Source organism: Sturnus vulgaris, chromosome 4 (genome assembly GCF_052056855.1).
Source record: "Sturnus vulgaris isolate bStuVul1 chromosome 4, bStuVul1.hap1, whole genome shotgun sequence".
NCBI classification, from domain to species: Eukaryota; Metazoa; Chordata; class Aves; order Passeriformes; family Sturnidae; genus Sturnus; species Sturnus vulgaris.
The window spans coordinates 53,311,453-53,334,660 of NC_142246.1; the positions used below are offsets into that span (position 1 = coordinate 53,311,453).

A 23,208-nucleotide genomic window follows, 5' to 3' on the forward strand; every position below is an offset into this window, starting at 1 on the left:
AAGGCAAGAAACTGGTGCAAGGTAATCAAATTATTGCACTGGAGCTTCTACCCATGTTCAGTTAAAACAAAATACGTAACTGTGGTAAAATATTTTAACAAGCAAAATGACACCAATACATACATGCAAAAGATTAAAACCGTTGTTCATCACTTGAATTATCCAAAACAAAACACAAGGCCCTTAAAATATAGGGAATATGATATTTGCTAGGCATGTAGCTGTATTTGACCATGTATTTACAAGAAACAGATTTACTGGAAAACATTGAACTCATCAATACCATAACAGACCTTTCACCCCCCAACAGATGGTAATGAAATTTATGTCACATCTGCTCCATTCACATTTCCAATGCTGACCCTACTTTCAACAACGAAAAACACAACTTCCACATAAAATAATAATTGAATATTGAAATATTAGGTCATTAACTTGTTTGGAATGTTCTACTTTACCAGGCACTCCTAGTTTCTCTAAGTTACAAATAAGGTAGTTAAAAGATAATTTCATGAAACAGTTTCCAGCTACACCACCACAATGATACAGGAAATTAATTGCTAAGTTTCAGAGTCAATTAATGCCAAGAGCAGAGCGTCAGCTAGCATTATCCATCCTGGTTTAAAAAAAAAAAAAAGAAGAAAAAAAAGCTTCAACACCAACAATGTAGAAAGCATCTTAAAAAAACTGAGCTCACTCATTTCCCCCTCTGTTTTCTAAAAGTAACGGGTAGTTCCTGTTTCTATGTTAGCCTTTTCAGATTGAAAGAGATGAAATTGATTCTAATTGGAATACTTTCAAAATCATGTCTTTTTCTGCTTCAGCCACATCAAGCAAAGACTTCAATGCTTCTCATTACACAGATCTAGCTACTTGTAAAATTTAACAGAACAAAAAAATTACTAAATCACTAAATTCTCAAAGACTAAAGTCATCAGTAAAAAAACCCCAACAAAATAACCATTAAATACTTTTTCATTAGCATTGCTTGTCAATACTCCCTTGAAGCCAAAACTTTGACTTCACGAATATTGGAGACATTAATTGCTATTTCCCTTAAATCTCAAGTGGCAATGCAGAGCTAGAAAATCACCAAAATTTAGTTCTGTTGTTAAGAAAAATTTGGTCATATACTTGCAATTAATAACTTTGGCATCTTAGGCAGAAGTTACTGTTCCAGAAGAGCAAAGAAATAACAAATGCTTAAACCCCAAATTTGAATCCGTATTTCAAAAGACTTCTCCCAGCTGTCTTTCCAGAGAACTGCTCAGTCACACCAGTGATTTACTAATCCAGCTCAGAGGGATTTCAAATATTATTTTCTGTTATCATCCTGCCACTATCACAGGAGCCCAAAGCAATGTCGTCATCCTTTGTCTAGTAATTGTGGAATGACACAAAGGACAGGCTGAGAACAAAATCATGTTGAGCACAGGCAACTTGGAGTCCTCAGGTTCTCTCTAATCCCTCCCTTAAAATAGGTAACTATTCCAGGTATGTGGGCTGAAAAGGTTATCCACGCAACAATCTATGTTTCCCAACAAATTGCCATTAGTTGCACAAAATAAAACCAAAATTGAGTAGAAAGTAGTCATCATTTTGACAAGTAGCTTCAAAACAGCCTGGAAAAGAGGAAAGATGTAGGCAAAGTGTGTCTGTCTTTATCACATTTCAACAGCTTATACAAAGAAAATGGATAAAAGATGACTTTGTAGCTATAAGTCACTAGGATCAACAAATCAAAGCAGCTAAATCCAAAATTAAATACACAATTTGATATTTCATATAAAAATAAGCCAACAAAAATGACAAAGTCCCATAAAGATAGGAAACTATCAGGGTAATTTTGCACGTCACAGCCGAAACAACAGTAGGAAGTCTCTTTAGTTGTCCTACCTTCTTGAACTGCCTGGAAAGGATTGTTGCCATCCACAAATGTCACTGAACATGTGATTTTCTCTGTTTGTAAGATTTCATCATTCTGGTTGAGATCAGCTACTGCCATTCGAAAAACTTCCTCATCTTTTTTGGCAGATTCATCAAAAATCGCCCCTGTGGAAGAAAGAAAGAAAAAGAACAAAAAATCACATTGTACCTTTCACCTGCAGTATCCCAAAGCATTCATCAAAAGCACTTAAGACTTTTTTTGCTAGAACATCATCCCTTCCTCACTCCTTAAGAGCAGTTTTTTCCATCAAGAGCCCAGAAGTTGCTTCACATAATACAGAATTTTTACACTTTGACATCATTTAAGACATATATTGAAGGAAGCATTGATTCCAGCTAAAAATATCAGGGGAAACTAGTTAGGCACAAAATAAATGATCTGTATAAGAGCATGACCATGAAATGAGAATTTAGGTTTTTTTCCAAAGATGCCATATAATATACTGAATGACTACAGTGGGCTGGGATCTACATTTAACATCATGTCTACTGAGAAAAAATAGAAAGTTCAAACAATGTGAAAATAAGCCTAAAAAGGTGGCAGCACCGGGAAAACGAGCTGGAATTAACACCCACCATCAATAGACAGCCAATACAAATTATTTTAGGTGTAATACCTCTAAGGGTTTGCAAAACAATTCCAGCTAATTGTCTGACTCTTGAAGTCAATAAGTTAAATTTAAATTTAAATGCTTAATTAAAATAAGTTCAGCCTTTATAAATCTCACAAAAAGTGAATGTTCTGCCTATTTCCTCAAAACATTTAAGCAGAACATTTTAAACAGGGAACCAATAAACTCAAAGGGAGCTGGCAGAGTGAGAGTGCCCAACTCTCATTTAGCCAAATCTTTAGGTGTATTGAAAAAGAATTCCAAGACCAATCCAGAAGTTTTAAGCCTTTTTTTTAAAACTGTAGCATCAATTTTAGCATCACTGATTTCCTATCATTTTACACTCGCTTTTTGTATGAACTATTTATCCAGAGATGGCTTCAATTACAGTGTTATAGTCCTATGACAAATGCTAGATTGTTTGAAACCTTAAAAATCAAGGCTATTAGATTTTCAAGCACCTTTAAAGCTTTCACTTCCAGGCAGTAGATTAGAGAGACAGAAAGGCTGCTTCAAAACCAGACTTTTGAAAACTATGTTTTTTATTCTTGAGTGTCTGTTGTGAGTACAGAACTCAGCTAAAGTAGTGAATGTCAAGGCAAACAAACACCAGAGAAAATGCTGATCACTGATGACTGCAGGTAAACACCCACAATCACTGCTGGAAATAACTGAAAATGATTCATTTAGAAGAAATGGCTACTTTAGGGTAAATAAACTTCATACACATTGTTTGCTGTGTTTTTCCCATTGACCTCCGACACTCATCTCCCTGCCAGCACCACTCATCCTTCACGAGCATCATCTCTTCCTACAATCTGACCGCTTTGACTCCAGCATTTTCCCTCCTGAAGCTCCTACCATCTGGAACAGCTGTTCTTTACCTCTCCACCTCGTTCACCTGTCATCTCCGTGCAAATCTCACTTGAAAACATTCATTTTTCCCCTTGCCCCCGTTCCATTTTCCCTTGCTTTATTTAGCACCATAAAGCAAAGCTGCATGTGACTGAGAACACTCTTGGTATGCAAGATGTTACAAATCCTGTCTTCTCCACAAAACAGCTATTTGTGAATACACATAGCATTTAAGGGGACAAAAAACTGTGTCCAAAACATGTTTTAAAGCATGTTTCTATTCTCATGGAACTCAAACCAAACCCACACAGAGGTTCCACCTACACTGGTAATAATGACATAGTCCTGCAAACACGTTCTGCAAGGAACTATTCTACATGGCTACAAAGTAACAAGGGTAAAATTAAAGGGTAAAAAAAGAACTGGAAGATAATTATAGCAATTAGTCAAATTTTATCCCTGTAGAGTAATTCTGCTGCAAATGCTATACTGTAAAGTAGTGAACATACACAGTTCATGTGCACACACACAGGGCAGCTGTCGACTGTGCTGCTGAACAGCATGGCAAAACAAAGATCTTCTGGCCAATGCTGCAGAGTTCAGCTTCTTATTCAACAGATGGGAAATACCATCTTAAGCCTGGCTTGTTCCCCACAATCATCTAGGTCATTTATTGAATAGAGGATACATCAAAGTGCCAGGTAACTAGGTTTCTTTTGCATGTGTCATCATATAAATGCCCTTCAGCACCTTTGCCCTTCCACTGGGCAACTGAGGGTTGATGCCAAGATAAACCTGGACTGGTGAATCCATGCAGGTTCTCAACAGATTAAACTTCTTGACAATCTTTGTCTTTCACACACAGATATTCTTAATAAACTCTATGCTTTTTCTCCAGTCTCTCAGCCTGCAAAACCCTACCTCTGGTAGCACCTGAATGTATAAGGGCCTGGGTTAGATCAAACTCCACGCTGTTTTCACAAATGCTGCTCTTTCTCACTTAACGACTTGGCTCTGACCTCTGCTTACATTTTTATGGCTCCATATTTCAGACGCAAATTTCAAAGTTTTTCCTATAACCAACACTATATCTGATATTTTAAAGAAACTACCTCATAGAAACAGCATCACACATGTTTTAGTGTAGAAGTATCTCCAAAAGTAAAACACATAGATATATAGGTGAATCACAAGAAAAAATAGTTCTAAACATAGTTCATATGATGCTAAACAGAAAAATTCTAAATACAGTTCAGAGATGCTCACACATTGAGCATCCAAGCAGGAATTAGATTGTTTTCCTTTAGAAATTCAGGCCTTATTCATTAGAGTATTTAACTTCCCTACACAAAAAGCCTTTTAAGACATAATAAAGATTACTCTGCTGCTTTCAGGAGATGGCAGTGCACAGCAGCACATGCATTATACTTTCAAACAGTGATAAAAGAAATTTTATTACATAATTGATTCTCAAAATTTAATTTCAGTAGTTATATAAAATTGAAAACCTAAAAACAAAAGAAAGCTGAGCCACAAATTCCTGAATTATTTTTAAGTTGTTACTGTTCTCATATATATAATTTTCTGTCCCCATTTCAACTGTTTTTCGTGTGTCTATACATATGTCTATATTACAGATGGGAGTGGAAGAGATTATTTTTGCTTGTTTTCTAAAAGACAAGTCATTTAAATGAAAAGATGGAAGGGCTTGTTTAGACAGTGCTAACACTACTGGAATGTTTTCCCTTCTCTGTCATTTCAGGAATTAACCTCTAGTTTACAGGATTGATCTTGCTGATGTGAGAGAGGTTTATCAAAATATTTACCTCTAGCTCCATATGCAACCTTTAACTTAAAGTTAACTTTAAGGTTCAGTTAAACCTTATGTATGAGGTATCATATTTTCTCACCAAGGCCCGAAGTTTTATGTATAGTCTTCAAAATATTGTCATTCAACCAAGTCAAACAACACAAATGAACAAATAAAGAGTATCAGACCTTAAAATTACTTTCCTAGTGAGACCTATATGCTCTGTCATTTCTTCACATACAGCTGGAAATGAGAGAACTGGGATGGCCACAAACTCACTTGGATTACATGTCTAGAATGAACCCTTTTGGCCATAAGCAAAGTTGTTACAGAAAGTAGCAACAGCTTAGAAGGAAAAGAAAATTATTTCTATAGATATTGTAAGGAACTTACTCTCTAGAAAAATGATGCAAAAACACTATTTACAAAGGGAGAAAGTGTTCAAAATTATACAAAAGTAATGCTGGTTCATTTCTCTTCCAGGCCTGCTGCTCATCTCAGCTGGAAGCAGCCTCACACTAAACACGTCATTTCTGACTATGCTCAAGGAGCATCCCCATGATTGCATCAGGATCCAACATGCTGATGCAGCAACTACTCTGCACCAGTTTTCCCCTCCTGTTTTATTAGCATGTCATTACTTCCAGCTTTATTTCAGAATCTGGATGAGGACAGCACAAACATAATTCTCTCCTGGCTTTTTAAAAACCCTCAGCACATCAATAATGTCATGTGGTTTAGCAGAGAGTTCTTTGCATTTAACTACCTCATTTGCACTCAGCCATGCCACCAGAAATTTGTCATTTTAAGTTTATATAGACCAAATCAGAGAAGTGCTCAATAAGTTCAGATACCAATAACTTCATCAGAATAGCTTTTGAAAGATCCCTTGTCCTACTGACCCATACACACACAAAAAATATAATCCAAATCAGATATTATCAGCTATTTCTAGAGTGATTTGAGCAGTTTTGTGGAATCAGTCCAGAAAACAAAAATGCGAGAGAAATGCGTCATCGTTGCAAGAATGAAGAGATTAAAACCATTATTCATCCTTTTATCAACTAAGAAAGGACAAAGTCCACTGCTTGAAGTGTTCTCAAGTGCTATAATTTTATTACATATGAAAGTATTACATTTCTGGGCCTCAGTGTCCCATCTTAGTCTCAGAAAATTAAGTACCTTATTTCAAAGAGTACATGGATTAAATGCCATTGTGAATTGAGGTCACAGTTCACTTTCAGCACGTGTTTGATTTTCACCTTCTAACATTGCATACAGCCACCTCACCAACAAAAGCCATATATGCTTTGCACAGTAATTTACTAGTTCGTTCCAGGAATGTTTGGAGAGAAAAAGAAGAAAATGGGAAAGTCTACATAGTCACTCAAAAAGCTTCTATCTCATGTTCTCAGCAGCTCCTGATTCAATGACAATTCTTTGTGCCACGGATATTGCCAACTTTTTTTTCCAGTGTTTGAATCAAATTCCACTGCATTTTCTCAACTGCTGCTTATTATTGAATTACTGAATTATTATTATGAACAAGAAACTTAACACTGCTGCTGGGAGAAGGATGGCCATGCTGTTAATGCTCAGAACTGGAAGCTGAGAGCCTTGACTTATCATGGCAGATCTCATCTGAAATGTGCTTCAGATCTATGAGCTCATTGCCACAGGTCCAGCTCCTCAGTATCAAATTAGGTTGGGAAACATTAATTTCTAGATGCCCAAGACTGGTATTTGACATCCTCAAATACATGGTGGAACCAAATCTCATGTTATTTCTAGGCCATGTGAATGCCTGATTGGGAGAATCTGTATCAAATCCATTCATTTTTAACTACAGGGGCAAATGTCTGGGTATATTGCATGCTATCATGTCTGATTTACTGTATATATGCATGCAGCTTTAGCAGGCCAATGATAATGGCATTATTGCCAACAACAACAAGAGGGACTGCAGGAGTTTTAGAGAGAGGCTGAAGTAATGTAGGAATTTAGGCAGTCACATAGAGACCTTGCCTTGTGCAGGCAGCTCCCATTACCATGGTATTCAGCATGCACTCATACAATTGGACCCTAAATTTCATTGTGACACATTTAGAGCTGTTGTTAAGCTTCTCTATTGACCAATAGGCAGCTGAGTACGTGCAATCACATCTTGATTTTGTCAATGAAAGGAAAACAGCACGCTTTGCCTTTGTCTTTTAAGTTGCTTAAGTTTCAGAAACAGCACAGCAAGGTTAATTTTGTCATTGCAGCATTAAGGCAGTTGAACTCCTCCACCTCCTGCATCAGGAGGGAGCTCCCAGCAGATGTGCCCTGAGCCACCTGGCACGTCGGGCTGCGGATGCCGAGCCCAGCACAGGTCCATGGGGACCACGGCTGCCTCACCCGGGGCCAGCGCGGGGCTTCAGCTCAGGGCACAGCTAATCCTGCGCATCTGGAATCGCCAGCCTCGTGTATTTGCTCCCCAGAGCCTCCCTGCCCTGCACCACAGGGATCTTAGTGCCAGGGTGCATCTAGGTCAAGCTGAAATTTTTGAAAACACTTCTTGTTTGTTCATTTTAATTTTTCAAGGCTTTCACAGCTCCCATGATGTTAAAAGAGACAGCAAGGGTAGGCTGAGGAACACCTGCACCATCTCCTTCTGCAAATAATGTAATGTCTCCATGCCCACCAAACTGTAAAGGTAAGATTTGTTCTTCTACTTATATATCTCTTATTTTTAACAAGCACAATAAAGACATTAGCACATACCTTCCACTACTTATCATCAGACATATAACAGAAAATTAAAACAATCAGCTTAAGAGAATGTATTTGCCAACACTAAACCTACACATACTTGTTACTTTTAGCAGCACAGATGAGACCAGGAAAACTTCCCTACAGTTTCTTGATTACCACTGACACAAGACTGATCAACTAAGAGAAGCATCAGGCCTACTGTCATTTTTTATATTGACTTTTGTAAAGGTCTGCTTGTGATAGAAAAGGTAGGATAATTTCCCAGACCATGAGCAATGCACCTGTTCCCCTGAGTTCAGTGGCACTGGGTGACCATACATTACACATGCCTGCATATAGATACCTGCCATCTGCAGTATGCATTCCTTAAATAACAACAACTCTGTCCATTTTTAATGTAATGGGGGGAAAAAAAGGGCACAATTATTAAATACAAGGTCCACACCTAATCAGAATACGTGGGAAAAAAAAAAACCAACAAAATAAAACTCCCTACATTATTTTCTAGGGAAGCCATCCTCCCTCTGAATCTTGCCATCTAATTCTGCAGTCTAGTGTGTGTATATAAATTGTACATTACTAGTGTAAATAAGAGAAACTACCTTTATAGTTGGTCACAATAATTAAACCAGGGATTAAAGAGCAGGACTGGAGAGTGAACATTTTCCCTGTTCACACCAAAGTTTAGCAAATGCTTTTTGAATGTACAAGCCTAAGGTTAGGTATATGAAGTCTCACAATTTTCATCCAGAAACAAGACTGTTGAGTTTCATACAGTGCTTCCAAGTTTGTGTGGCACCACTTACCCAAAACACTGCAAAAGATACCTCTGCTCCCTCTGGAAGCTATGCCATAAAAACACACAGTTTATTTCTATTCCTTTCATAAGCATTTAATACATTCTCAGATCAGCTATATGACTGGAATATCACAGAAGTGAAAAAGCAACTCCTTCCCTTTACTATTTTCTTTTTCTAACTTGAAATATTTGAAACAGAAGCAAACAAAGAATTTCACAGGTGTCTCAATCTGGCAAATTGCTAGAGGCAAAGTCTGTTTGAAATACACAGTCAGAAAAGTGCAGTTGTCATCTAAATACAGGAAAGTCTCTCCATTCTTCTACTAAAACATGTCTGTTTTTAATGTCCCAATCTCAAGTAAAATAACTGATACTGTTCTGTTTGGCTTTGAAAACTGTTATTTGTTTTAAATTATTTGACTTCAGGAGGGTATCTACTGTATTACACCTTCTCCTTTTTGTTATCTCTGGAGTATACCGACCAAGCTTTGGAAGAATGGTGGCTTCACAGGTTGAAAAATTAAATGAAGACTCTACTTTTTAAGCATTTCTGAACAGTTTTCCATGCAGTGAGAGACAATGCTTCAGGTACTGTAGGTCCAACCTATAAATTCTAAGGTAATATTGAATTTCTAGGTAAGGTGGGACACAAGCCTGAAGGTATAGAATTAATTGTCTTTGCAATGCCTTAATTTAATTTTAATATGACTGGAGGCGTCTTGGGTCAGTTGATCTGCGCACAAAAGATGCTTAGAGTTCTGTGGAGCTCAGGAAATGTTGAAAATAACTGCTCTGACAGTTTGCAATACCAGAAAGCACACTGCATATTTCTGTTTAATTCTACCACAACATTGTGGATACACATCAGTGTCATTGGGAATTATGTTCCCATTTGGAAAGAACAGACTAAGATCTTATCCTCCTTATTTACACTGTCTGTCAGGCACATATGCACAAGCACGAACTCCTTCCAATCACCACTGAATTATTTTAAGCTCATTCTGACAGATATTTGTAATTGTTCAAGCTCTAAACCATCATTTTACACTTATATTTGATGTAGCAAATGGTACAATTTGTCAAAATCATCTGCTGAAACTTGTTAATCTCATTTAAAAAGCAGCTGTCATTTGCCAGTCCCTTTTTCTGATATGTTATTGTTGGCTACCAAGTACACCAAAGAGGAATACAGAGGGAGAGGAAGACATAACATTGTGATCCTACTAAGAAATGCACTTCATAGGATATCATGAATTGGAAGGGGCCCACAAGGACCAGAGTTCAGCTCCCAGCCTGGTACAGGCCAGCCCCATAACTCTCACCATGAGCCATCTATTCTGATGCATTTTTTCCCTATACAACGTATAATCAATGGCACCTTAAAAGGCAATTCTAGAAAATCTCCAGGTAAGTAATAAAGTCCCTTCTCAATTGCTCAACACTCATTAGCTTAAGGGGTCCTCAAGTCGAAAAGGAGTGTAAAAACTACTATATCAAAGAAATAACAATTGGCATACACCTTGTTTTTCTTTTTAAGGGCTAACTAATTGATTGCACAAATTGCAGAGCCACAAAGAATTTGTTCCTGCAGATGGAAAAGTGCTGCACGAGCACCTGTTGGAGCATTGGAGACTGCTAACTACTTTTGTAAATGCAGCAGGGCACATTATTATCATCATAGAAACTACATTTTATACACAACGTACCTTTCACAGCATAAGAATTAAGATATCTTCTGTGCACTGTTCCACTCTAAACTTGATGTGGTGATTAAGTACAGTGATAATATCTTCACATTCATTATGCACCAAATGAGCTGATAATAATGAGAAGCTTTTCATGTTTTCTATCATATCCATAACTATCAAGTTAGGGTCTAGCTGTGAAAAGCATCTGGTTTGGTAGATAGACTTGCCATATTATTAATACCCCATACAGAAAGTTAATGTGATAATCATAAATTTACTGAATAGTATCCATATTCTTGAAAAAAGAATATTAGAACGTATTTTCAGAGCTTGTTTAAATGCTGGTTTTGAATCAGAGCAAACAGGGATTCAGTGCACTATTTCATCATTTTTATTAGCCCCTACATGTTAATGGAAGACCTCACAAAGCATCAACAAGGATGACTGCATTCTAAAGAAAACCTCTTAAACAGTTCTTAAGCATTTGTCATTGCCTACTGGCTTCCACTCTCATACTTGTTGCTCTGCTTGTGTGTGCAAGATTTCAAAGATAAACTAATGCTTTAATTAGACTGCTAGGTAGAGATGGAGAGAAGACTGCTGCCAAACCATTTCCTTATGACATGAGGCAGCTGCAGCACCTCATTCCTGTAGCAGCTGAACTTAGTGGAGAATGAGACTCCCAATATGCTGGAGATGTTGTTAAAACACTAACATATGCCTGTGTACACACACAGACGTGAAAGTGCAAAGACCAGAGCATAAGGCTGTCCTGGAGGGCATTCTTCTGGTTTTCCCTTCTTATTTCACTTGGAAATTTCACAAGCCTTTTGCTGTGAACAGTTTAATCATTTCATGGATTACAGAAACCTGGCTTACAACCCTGCAATACAGGTGTTGACACTAAAGATTGCCATTGGGAGAGTATTACAGGAATAAGAGACTATTTCTTGAGTACCACACAATGTATAAATTCAGCTTCCTATTGCCTCTAAAAAAATAAGACAGTGCTGAGCCATCATGCTGCAGACTCACTGAATGGTTTGGGTTGGAAGGGACCTTTAAAGACCCTGGGCATGGACACTTTTAATCTAATAATGATGTTGTTAAAATCCCCATCCAAGTCAACCTTGAATATATCCAATGATGGAGCATGCACAACATCTCTGGGTATCACAGAGAAGTTCAGACAGGTAACATTTGAATATATTGCTTTTAAAAACCTGATACCATGTACAGTGATACTAATGCCATGGTTAAGAATTAAATAAGATGGGGAAGAAAGCAGTAATGAGAAACTTTTATGAACTCTACTGAATATGCAAAGACAGATTCTGAAAATAATGGGTTTTTTTAACAGCTTTTCTATTCTGGTGTAGGAGAGACATGCAGACAATTTACACACAAACATGATATTTGAGTGGAAATGGTAGCAACCAAACAAATTAGTCCATTTTCTTGCAAGACAGGACAGAACTGTCTTGGAGAGGGCAATTTACATTCAAGTTGAAAATTAACATATGCAACTTCTTTCACTCTTATTGCACAAAGAGCAACAAATCTGGCAGCAATCTGTTTTCGATTTCAACACAAATGCCACATCCAAAATTGCCCCAAGAAATAGCCACTTTCCAAAGAATGGTACAAATGCCAAGGTATTTGTAAATAGTATTTCTATTACTAAAGTATTTCTACCTACATGATTCTTATTTACTTCTCAGTACAGATTTGGCTTTTCTAGGATTACTTCCCTTAATTTTTTTTTCATCATTTTGGCAAAAGGACAACCCATGTGGCTTTGAAATTTTATTCATAAATATTCAGGTTTATGGGCTCAAAGTGCCTTCATGATTAAGGATGTTGAATAAGAAGTACAAAGATTATATGGCACCATCTTCTATAGAAAGCGACAAAGAATTTAAGTATTTAAGTTTGATTGAATATTTTCTACTTTCTTGACTCATCATTTACATGTGTGTATAAAAAATAGGATCTCAGAAAATCTCTCCGACAAGCTGACAAAATTTTATTTCAAAAATTTCACCCAATAAATTATTGTAATCATGTTTCCATTTTAGAACAGGCAAAATGAGAAGTGGAGAATAAGAAAAGGTTAATGTCATCCTACATGAGACACATTAGAATATGACCAAAAAGTCCTGCTTTAAATTTCTGCAACTCTCTGCTGCAATTTATGTTCACCCTTTGTTTTAATAACCCTACAGTTCTTTAGAAATACAAAGCTCTTTGAAAATTCACTGTCATATGAAATGCACGTGAATTTGCATTTCCCAAAGCCTCAGTGCAAGTCAATTAAAAGCCCAAATTCTGCTAAAGAGTAGTTTCCAGAGTGCTATAAATGTGTGTACCTTTTTTTAAAGAAGGCAGAATTTCTGATTTTAGGACAGAAACTGTGAAAAATGAAGAACAAGTGTTTCTTCCACTGGCTTCTGCAATGTCAGCCTCCAGGCCCATAGCTGGAATAAACTTTTATCTCCCCAACATCAAAAATACTTTTGAGGAACTAGCCCTGGCATTAGATTTTTTTTATGAGACCTAGAACTATGTGTTTAGTTTAAGCTATCACCTGTCAAGAATAACTTATAAAAAGCCATATGCAAGTGAATAATTACTTTCCCATTTTAGAGATTAAGCAATATTAAACAGATGTGGAATGACTTGTTCAGACACTCCATAATTAGTTGCCTGTCAAAATTAGAAGAATCTAATAAAAATCTGATTATTCAAAGTACCTATCTTTATTTCTATCACTTAACACATATAATCTTGGAACTCTGATATTAAAATAACAGTGAGTATGCTATCATTATAGCTCCCAATTTATCTGAAAGTTTCATTGGAAAAATGTTTTGTCTGCATTTTTTTTGGTTGGAGAGTTTTAGGAGGCAGAGGTTGTAAGTTTTGGTTTGTGTTCTTGATTAGTATTTTTATTGTCTTTTTTAACTGGAGTGGCTCTAAACTGAAGATGACAAAAACGTGTTTAATGCCTTCAAAATCATTCTAACTTGAACAGACTTGAAGTCAAGTAACTTAGGCAAAGGCTTTCTTTTAAATATTAAGACCTATTTTAAATCAGGAAAAAAAAACACAAACCAGAAAGCAGGAAAAGAAAATATTACCTTCTACAGGTAAAAAAAACAACAAAAAATCCCAACACACTACCAAACAAAAAACAAACCAAGAAAAAATTGTGTATATATATTCATATATATATGAAGACATATAATGAATTCATATTCAAATTTGAACATGCAATTTAGAGACTTGGACAAGAACAAAAAACTCCAGAATTGATACTTGTGGAGATATCAGACTTGTTCTTGTTGCTGCATGATTTCTACTGATCAAGTTTGTGAGGAGCCAGCCAAAGAGAGAGAAGCATTTTGACAGCAACCATCATTTGGAGAATATTTATTTATTTGCAAAAGTCGTAAAAAGAGAACAAGAAAACTTCCACTCAATAAAAAAAAAGTTCTCTAACAAAACATTAATATAATCTGAAATAATTACAGGCACTAACTTTCTGGGAACCAAGATTAAGGTTTTGTTTTCCTCTAGTCAGCAGAATAGTACCTGTAATCAATGTGCAGCTTTTTTTCTGTCACAAGTGATAAGCACCTAAGTAATAAATAGGGAAACCCAGGAAAGAACCTTCCTGTTATTCCTGTAATCCTCCCAGCTCACTAGTTCACAAAAAAATATTTTTTATGATCTACTCCTGTAACTTTGAGAAAACAACCCCAGTAGTGACCGTAATATGAACATTAAAGCAAATTAGGAAATTATTTTACAAAGTTAAAGGACGTTACATTCAAGCCTAGAAACAATTCCGCATTCCTCAGCATTTAAATACCTCAGTAGATATATTCAGTTCAATTGTTCCAATCACTTCTGCCTTAATCAAGTCCTTTTATGGTTTGGGAAAAGATGAAGCAACTTAGCTCACATTGACTTTGCCTACAGGTCTGCCACATGACCAGACATAAAGCTTTAAAATTTATCTACAGGTTTTGAATCTCATAATTATCGTATCATTTAATTATCACAGGACCATTTTATTTAGTTACTACTGTATTATTACCAATTAGTTCAGAATACTTTGAGTATATTGTGGCACATTTTATCTGGAACAATGTGTAATTAATATGTCAAATTACTCCAAAAGACTACACCAGAATTCTACCTAATATAAATGCTTTTGCACTCATATCTCCTGGTACTCAAATTATCAACCAGAGGAGAAAACTTGCAAAATTAAACACTGATACAGGAATTCCCCAGCAGACTGTGCCAAACACAACTTGTTTCTCAGAAGATTTTTTCAATCTCTCTCCTGTTGGCCTCTTTCCAAGCAAGAAGAGGGTATCTAAATATTCTCTATTTAATAGTAATGGAAAAGGCATTTCTAGGAATTAGATCTCAGCTGCAGGCATGACTCCTAATCCTTCATTTTTAAAAGCATGTACAACTATACTGAGGTCATGATTTTCCATGCTAGATCATCACTACACAATAATTTACTCTTTATAACTAAGTGGAGCCAATCTAAGATAAAATTTCTGAGAAAGAAGAGAACTACACTGCCCAGGATTTAAGAATTATGTACATGTTGCGTAACGAAGCATGTAAACTTAACTGGCCTTTAATAAAGGGGAAAGGTAGGTGAAGAAATGGGACCACAGCAAATATTCACATCCAGATTTCCTCTTCCCTATCCTCTGTTCCAGACAAAACGCAATGCAAGTCTGTATTCACATATGCAGCTCTAAAATCAAACTGTAGGTAGCAATCCACGTTTTCATGAACAAAATTCCACTTCTTACCACTCGAGGGAAAAACATTCAAATCAAAACTAGTTAATACTCTACCAAGAAAAAGTATTATTCATCAGCTTGACAGGGCGACCAAGAGCTATTTCCCTGATTCTAGGATTTTAGAGGATTTTCTTTCAGCATTACCCTTTCAGCCTCTAGTCATCCCAGTGAAACATCTCCTGATGGTTCCTTTCACAGGTTGAAGAAAAATAATAAGCCTTGCAAAGCGCCTTACCACTCATACATAAGCATTTCCACTTTTCTATGGGTTTTTTTTCTCCCCTCTTTTTTCCCCCCACATACAGATAACAATTTTCCTCTTTGGCCTTAGAAGTAGACTGTAAAAAATATCTCTTGAAGCATAATTTAAAATTTACATCAGACATTATCCTACCCACATTTCTCTTCCCATCCCTCCTTCACTTTCATGAGCTCTGTATCAATAAACTTTGCAGCAGATGTATTTATAGCACTAGTAAAGATGTTTTTACTGTCCAGAAAATAATTCAAAGTACCAGGATTTTGCAGTGGTGGCTTGGACATGGTTTAAACTCCTGAGAAGGAATAAAACTGAGCAGACATCTTGAGCACTCTTAACAAGTTCTTTGACAATTTGACAATGTCCTAGAATACAAGAGGAAATATCAGGAGTATTCCTTATTGATTTATTATTATTCTTTATGTCATTGTGGAACACATTCCACTGTGTTTCATAAATAAAGGAGTTCAAATCTCTACCTCCTGTAGAGGATTCAGGGCAGTATATCCCATAGGACTTCTACACTATACTTCCCTGCTTCTCTTACCCCAGGAAAGAGCCAGGTTTGAAAGCACATTTTTGTCATCAGCTATGCTTAGAGAAGGCTGATATATTCTGGCTGAAGTTTCAGCTTTCCTCTTTGTTTATGTCAGAACAAACAAATAAAACACACATATGCAGTCACTTCTGTGTTTCAGACCTAAGCCCCAGCAGTGGCACATACAAGTCTGGTGCCTGAGTAACTTCTTGACCTGTTTGCTACATAAAACTATTCCACCTTATGTAAACTAGCTTTAGAATAATTACCTGTCCTCAGAAGATTGTAGTTTCTATTTCTGCTTATCTCTCTCTTTTGAATATATATAGAATATGAGGAAGATGACTGTTACTCAAGCTTGAAGATGTCTGACTTATCATATTTCACTTGAAAAATAATCCCTCAATACTATTTCATAGAAGGTGGAAGGGAAGTCCCCTTTCCTAGCTATGCAGGGAATATAAATAAAAATATCATTCCAAAAGGTCACATGGTTATATCTGCAGTCTGTAATAAACCATTCTGCATTACATGAAATTCATGGAACCTTTGATTAAAAAATGAAAATGCATATAACAAGCTCAGAGAAGGGGAACACTGTATAGAATTATCATCTCATGCATACACACTCTCTAAAAGAAAGTGAAGAAGCAAAAGAAGTTGTTTTCCCAAAGAGAAATGGCACATCACATATTTTAAGCCAAGGCAGAGCCTTCTGAAAGTGTAATAAAAATTGGTCAGGTAGAAGTCATTTGGACTTGATAAGCTCTATCCTAGAACACAAGGATGACAAGGCTAACGAAGACTAACTAGTCTATTACAATTCTTCAGTGGTAGCATATAGAGTCCATTATGTATGAATCTATGTCTCAAGCTTCATTTTTCAGAGACAGTTATAGACCCAAAGGACAAAGACTCAAACGTAAAAATGCAGCACATGTCAAAAAGCCTTGTGGAGTCAGTTCTGCTTTCTAAAATAAACACTTATGTTAGTGAGTCATTATAAAACCTTCAGATTGACACCTATGTTTCCACAAGTAAAATCTTCCAACTGCCTCTTCCATATGACTGCAGAAGGGTTTACCATATTACAAATATAGATTTGCATGTTGCTTGCCTCTTTTTTTTTCCACACATTCATTTTATATTAAGTTTATTCTCAGAAATATGTAGAAGAGTTAGAGAGAATTCCAGAGAAATAAATCCTTGAACATCAGGAACTGAGGAAAATTATATACAGTAAGATCATCAAATAATGATTAAGAGGCCATAAATCACTGCTTAAATGCAAAAAGGAAACTATTTTCTAATGAACTCCCATCAGGAGATTATTTTTTTCCTAAGAAAGCAGCAATAAATTGCTATCCACGCATCTTTCATCAAGAGCACCAGCATTTTGCAGTTGTGTTTCCAAAATATTTGAAGAATTAATTGCAATTTGCAACTGTACTCTAAGTAATAAATAAATAAATATTCTTTTGAAGCATCTCCTTGGCTGCTTTCAAAGCCTTTTCACTATCAAATACAATGGTAAGGTTTTAGCAACCATATCAATATCTTGGTATCAACTTCTGAAAGGGGAGAAGGACCAGGTTTGGATGCCTTGGTTTTGGCTCTACTGCAAAGCCTAAAACTACCAGATTACCTTTAGATACTGAAAATAGATCTGTGCTTAAAAAAAAAATACTATTTCAATAAAACAAGAGCCTATAAAGCATTTTTGTTGGTTTTTTTTGTTGTTTTAAGCAGCAAGCTGAAAAGCAATCATGAAAATCACTGCAGAGAGGCTAACCTGCCTTTCACCTATTTACACTGTTTATGTACTGAAACAGTCTGTGCAGGGATATCATCAACTGCTTCTTTGAAAAAGTAAAACTAATTTTCAGAAAGATTATTTGTGACACATTTCCTGAGAAAACTGAAAAACTCTGTGGTTTTCAGGAAGAGCTTGACACTTGCCCTGCATTCTTCAGTAGATTTTCAATACATGCAGGACTGCTCAGTATTTCTGTACAGCTCAAGCATATACCTTTCAAAAAAATTTCAAAACCAGATTCTCACCAAGCACTGCAAACTCAGTGCTGGTTGGACATGGAAATTAAACAGACAGAAAGGTTTTAATCAGCCATGGTGAACCAATGCTAAGAGCAGCTCTTAGTCTAGGGAGCAACAACTCATCAGAAGATACAGACAAAAACCCTTCACCCTTCAGGTATCCTCAGATGTCTTTTAGTTCAGGTTACACTATAAATGACCTCAATATATTGTTATGTATATATTTGAATATATAGTGAATATATTTTCTTGCAAATGCTACAAAAAAAAGAAGTCAGTGTGGAAAGAGCAGCTCTAGAAAACGCAGGTGAGGTTTTAGAAAAACATATGGATTTGCAGTGGGGTTGGAGGTGTTATCCAAGCAATCTGGAGTGTACAGAGTCATTTTGTAACAATACTATTGTTCAAGTGAAGTGCTGAAGTACTGCAGATATAGAGTAATTGGGGGTTCACTTTTTATATGCAATTTTCAAGCCATCCCTCTTGCCATATTAAAGGGCTTGGAAGGTCATCAAATAGTGGCCCGAGATCATACTGAAAGGAAAATGTGGCACAAGGCTGCATGTCAGCAGCAAGGTGAACATGTTCTTGAATGGCAGCTGATCACATGCCACCTCAGGAGTCAATGCACTTGGGGTAATCTGAACCAAAAAACCACTATTTATAGGGTGCAGACATTGGTTTTCCTATGTATTTCAGCAGGCGCAAATACTATGCTGGGTAGCATGAGAGAAAAGCTTGCCCAGGGATTTATATAACTGGCCTCTCATATATGCATATTATTCTTCAGCATCACAACTATTAAGTTACCACATTTTTAGAGCTACTCACTAATCAAAACCCCATCAAGAACCATGCATTTGCAGCTGAAGAATAGAGTGTCAAGGAAATTTCTCTATATATTTTGTGTGAGGAAGTGACACTTCCTGCAGCTTTGCTGCCTTTGAGAGGCTGGCACGTCAAGCGCTGACAGGAGAATGAATAGAGCCAGTCATGCTAAACATGCATCCTATTGTCTTGGGCTCTGTCGGTCAGATCCACTGTCAACACATTTTCTGTTTCTCTCTCTGCCTCCCCCCACCACCTTCTTTTGTTGCTGTTGTTGGCAACTTAAACTCATCCCATTTAATTCAAGAAGACTTGACTAGGAACCATGCTGCATCTGCCAGAGCTGGTCTTTTAAAGAAACACATGCACATTTACTTATTTTTTTTTCCCTCTAAAAGGTCTCCAAAAATAACCCCTTGGGAAGGAGGAACAGTTTTCTCAAAGACTAGCAGCTTTACCAGGCATTTGATCCCTAACTCAGCCTGAGCCAGCCCTGTGTGGGCAGAAAGAGCTCAGGTGAATTAGAAATCTCAACAGGAGAAACACAGTTTGGGATTCAAATATAGGCAAAGGCTGAACGCTCTGCAGGTATTTGAGGCAATTTCTACTCTACCTAATGAAAAACTGCAGTTTGTCTGCTTTTTTCCCTGATAAACACATCTCTTTAATTTTAAATAATTTGGATTAAATTATATTTAGTAAATGTTAATGAAAACTGTTTTCTCTCTCCTTGCAAAGAGGCATACAGATTATGAGGAGAAAAACTTTTTAAAAAAGGTGCTATCCTCTAGAAACATATTTTATCTGCGGTGCCACAAATGGATACATTTCTTTTAAAAAAACCCACTGTCCAGGACTTCACTGTGGTCTGGTACTTTTCCAGATAGGGAAAAGGTTTATCAGTAGGGGGGAAAAAAGAAAAAAAAAAGTGGTTGAAACATCCTTCAAAGTGTCATGAAGCCTAATTTCGATTCTATCTTAGAATTTAGGGAGCAAGGACAGTGACTTGCACGACCTTAAAAGCCAATGATGAGCCAGAAGGAAGCCTTGGTTTAGTTTAATTTTCAAAAGACATTAACCTGGCAACCAGCCTTGATTTTGCAGAACAATAAGAAAATGTAGGCACGCTGTAAAGTAGTTTGTCTCAGGTTTCCTGTTAGGGAATGCAACACGTTTGTCAGGTTTGGGAATGTCATCTATTGCCTTCCCTGTGGCCAAGAACAGAGCCTGCCTGGAGAGATGTTTATACACAGGCACTATGAATGAAATCAAATGATGATAAAAAGTTGCCAGGGTTCTGGCCTACATACATTCCAAGGAAGACTGAAACCATAACCTACAGGGAGAGGCTGTCAAAGCAAAGAATGGCAGAAAGTCACCCTGCTAGACAAAATAGGAAAGACTGTGATGTCTATTTTTTATCAATCACAGAAGCTGCATCACATCACTCTTTTTAACCCTGAAGCTTCAGGAAAGAGAAGATAGACCTCTAAGGACCCCTAGGTTACTGCAATCACAGGGAATCAAATAGGAAATAAATGATGTCAGGAAGAGTGGGATCAAAAGAGAGAAAATGAGACAAAAACAGACAGCATTTTCTAAGTTGCAACATCTCTTAAAAGTGACAGACAGAAATCAAATAAACATTGCTTCTCCAAGAAGGAGGGAGGGAAGGTGATGGTCTCAAGGTTACAGAACTTAACAAGCTATCCCTGATCAGCAGGGATATTAGGAATTAAGAGGTTTTTAAACTTTATTCCTGCTTCTCAATCTTATGCTTCTTCTGACGACTCCACTGGAGTGTCATCTAGATTTACAAGATTATTTAATCCCATTTTACTTCAAACTCCAGAAATTTATAAATAGGGGAAGAAAAAATGGCTTGTCAAGACTCAGTTCTTCAACAAGTACCTTGAGTAATATTAGAAAACTTGACAGTGTATTCTGTATTGATCATGGCCCAGGGAAAATTATTTCAAAACGACCAAAACAAAACAAATAACACCCACATACGCTTTTAAGCGTTTATTGGTCAAAAAACCCACAAATTTCCGGGTTACACCATCTGCAGAGTTAGGAGACAAAAGAAGAACTTCCCCTTAACAATTTTTCACTGGGTAATAGTACTGATTACAAAATAGCACAATTTATTTCGTGTGGGAAATTTCTTTGAAAGAAATGTGTCATGTGACATGAGACTACAACATAATCAAGTGTGGATCCTTGAAAGGTCCCTTAATTTCTTCTTCAATCTTTTTTTCAGTGTTCTGTTCACTGATGCCTGGATCCTTTTTTGCATTCTCTTCTCTTCTAGCTTTCCGTTTCAGCCTTAGCTCCAATATTTTTTTCTCTGCTCCATTTACCACACTATCTCTTATATATTCCTAACTTAATCCACTAAGATTTTGCATTCCCTTTCAGTCTCTCTCCAAAACATGTTTTTCAATTATACCTATAAGGCATTTTGAATTTAAATCCAATGCTTAAAACCAAAACAGAAAAAAGTAACAAAATAAGTCTAATCACTTCTACATCTTCTCCACTTTCCATCCCAAAAACATTCACTCTCTGTTACACCTTTAGATTTACTTCCTTAAAATAAAGACATTTAAAAGAAATTGAGACTTGAGTTTCCCTGGTTTCCAGTTGTATAATTACCTATAGAATTGCCTATTTATTTTCCATGCCCAACCCTAATTGCTGGGCTTCTCCTACATCCAATTTCTTGCAGCCTAAGAAAGTTGAAAAGTAAATGACTATCACAATTCAAGAGTGCAAATGTTAAGAGAAAACTTTATCTTCATAAATCAACTCAATTCAAAAACCTACATCAGATTTAAATCAATATAATTAAATTGGGATTGGCTATTTCAAGATGGAAATAAGAACAGAATAGGTCACCATTTAAATTTTGGCCCTATTTTTTTGAAAGAAAAAAATTTTTTTCCAAAGGCTTCTGGAAACAGTCAATTTCAAGTCTTACATAAATTGTATGAAGATAGGTATATGAAGAAATGTGCAATCTTTTGATTCTACAGTAACATGACCATCCATCACCACTAAGGTAGAATGTGCTTTGACCTCACACCTGTCTAGCAACCCAAAGAAAAATCAGTAAACATGTAAATGTCCATATTCCAAGGGAATGCAGACAAAGTATCAATTCAGAGAGCCAGGAAACTTCACCTTGGATTCATTCCTGGTGCATTTGCTTACTCTTATCATTCAATACTGAAAATCAGAAAAGCTTTATCAGATCAGTTACCAGTTTTCTTCTTTAGAAGTGCGCTAGGCTATACTTGCTCCATGTATGAACCTCCAGTGATTGCAAGCTTGCCATTTTATCGGGAGAAGATTATTTCCTGTAATAATTACTGTTTTAACATTCAGCAGCACTACTAATCTGATATTACAGGTTAGTTCAGTTATTTCAGTATTAGGTTTTAGTAATTAAATTAGTTGTGAATTTTTTTTATATAAAGACTTAGTAATGTGCAGTAGAAGTTTTTACTTATTCTAGAAGGATTTAAATGTAGCATTTTGCATCATTAAACTCTGTCTGCTTTAATTTAAATAGAAGTACTGCATTAACAGAGAAATCAAACAGTCCCAAGAGCAACAGCAAGAATTTCCATCATTTCACAAATGCACCATTATGTCAGAAATGTCATTTGTGTGAGAACAATAAAATATGCAATTACAATATGCAGTGAAGAGCATCTGGAAACCAAAAATCAACTTGTGCCTGTGTAAAGACCCCATTAGCTTCACTGGGCATTCAATCAGGCTGTTACACTGACTGATCTGCAGTAACTCCCCCCATGCGTCAGACATTAATGATGGTAACAGTGCAAAGACCAGCAAACAGCTGATGACAAAACTGCCCAAAGCACTCACGTACCCCTGAAGCCTGCCCATCAGGCACCATTTCATAACCTTCTGAACGCTTTCAGACTCCAGACAACATTCTCTTGCTGTCATCAGAAACATACTCATTCATTTTCCTCAATCCACGATAGTTAGTACTCACAGTTATTTCTGCCTATCAAGAGGCAGAATTCTGGCACTGCTTTACAAACATTGATTCCAAGCGGGAATTTTTTCAGCCAAAGTTTATGGAAGATTCCTTCTCAGCTTTCTACAGAATCAGAGCCCCAACATGATAGATCTTTTCTGTATGCTGGAGGACTAAGGATGTGGTAGAGACTAAAATCTGGCATCTTTCTATC

At 36.6% G+C, this 23,208-nt stretch overlaps 1 protein-coding gene across 5 annotated transcripts in view; it reads right to left on the reverse strand.

Moving 5' to 3' along the window:
• Positions 1 to 23,208, reverse strand: part of GRID2 (glutamate ionotropic receptor delta type subunit 2) — a 679,862-nt gene that overhangs the window by 538,403 nt on the left and 118,251 nt on the right. For all 5 annotated transcript variants that reach the window (XR_015803327.1, XM_014875285.2, XM_088163983.1 and 2 more), the window contains exon 2: positions 1,897 to 2,052. Coding sequence is in view for 4 of the 5 variants with exons in the window: in XM_014875285.2 (XP_014730771.1) it covers positions 1,897 to 2,052 (156 nt within the window). In the remaining variant the exon portion in view is untranslated. The remainder of the gene's footprint in view (positions 1 to 1,896; positions 2,053 to 23,208) is intronic.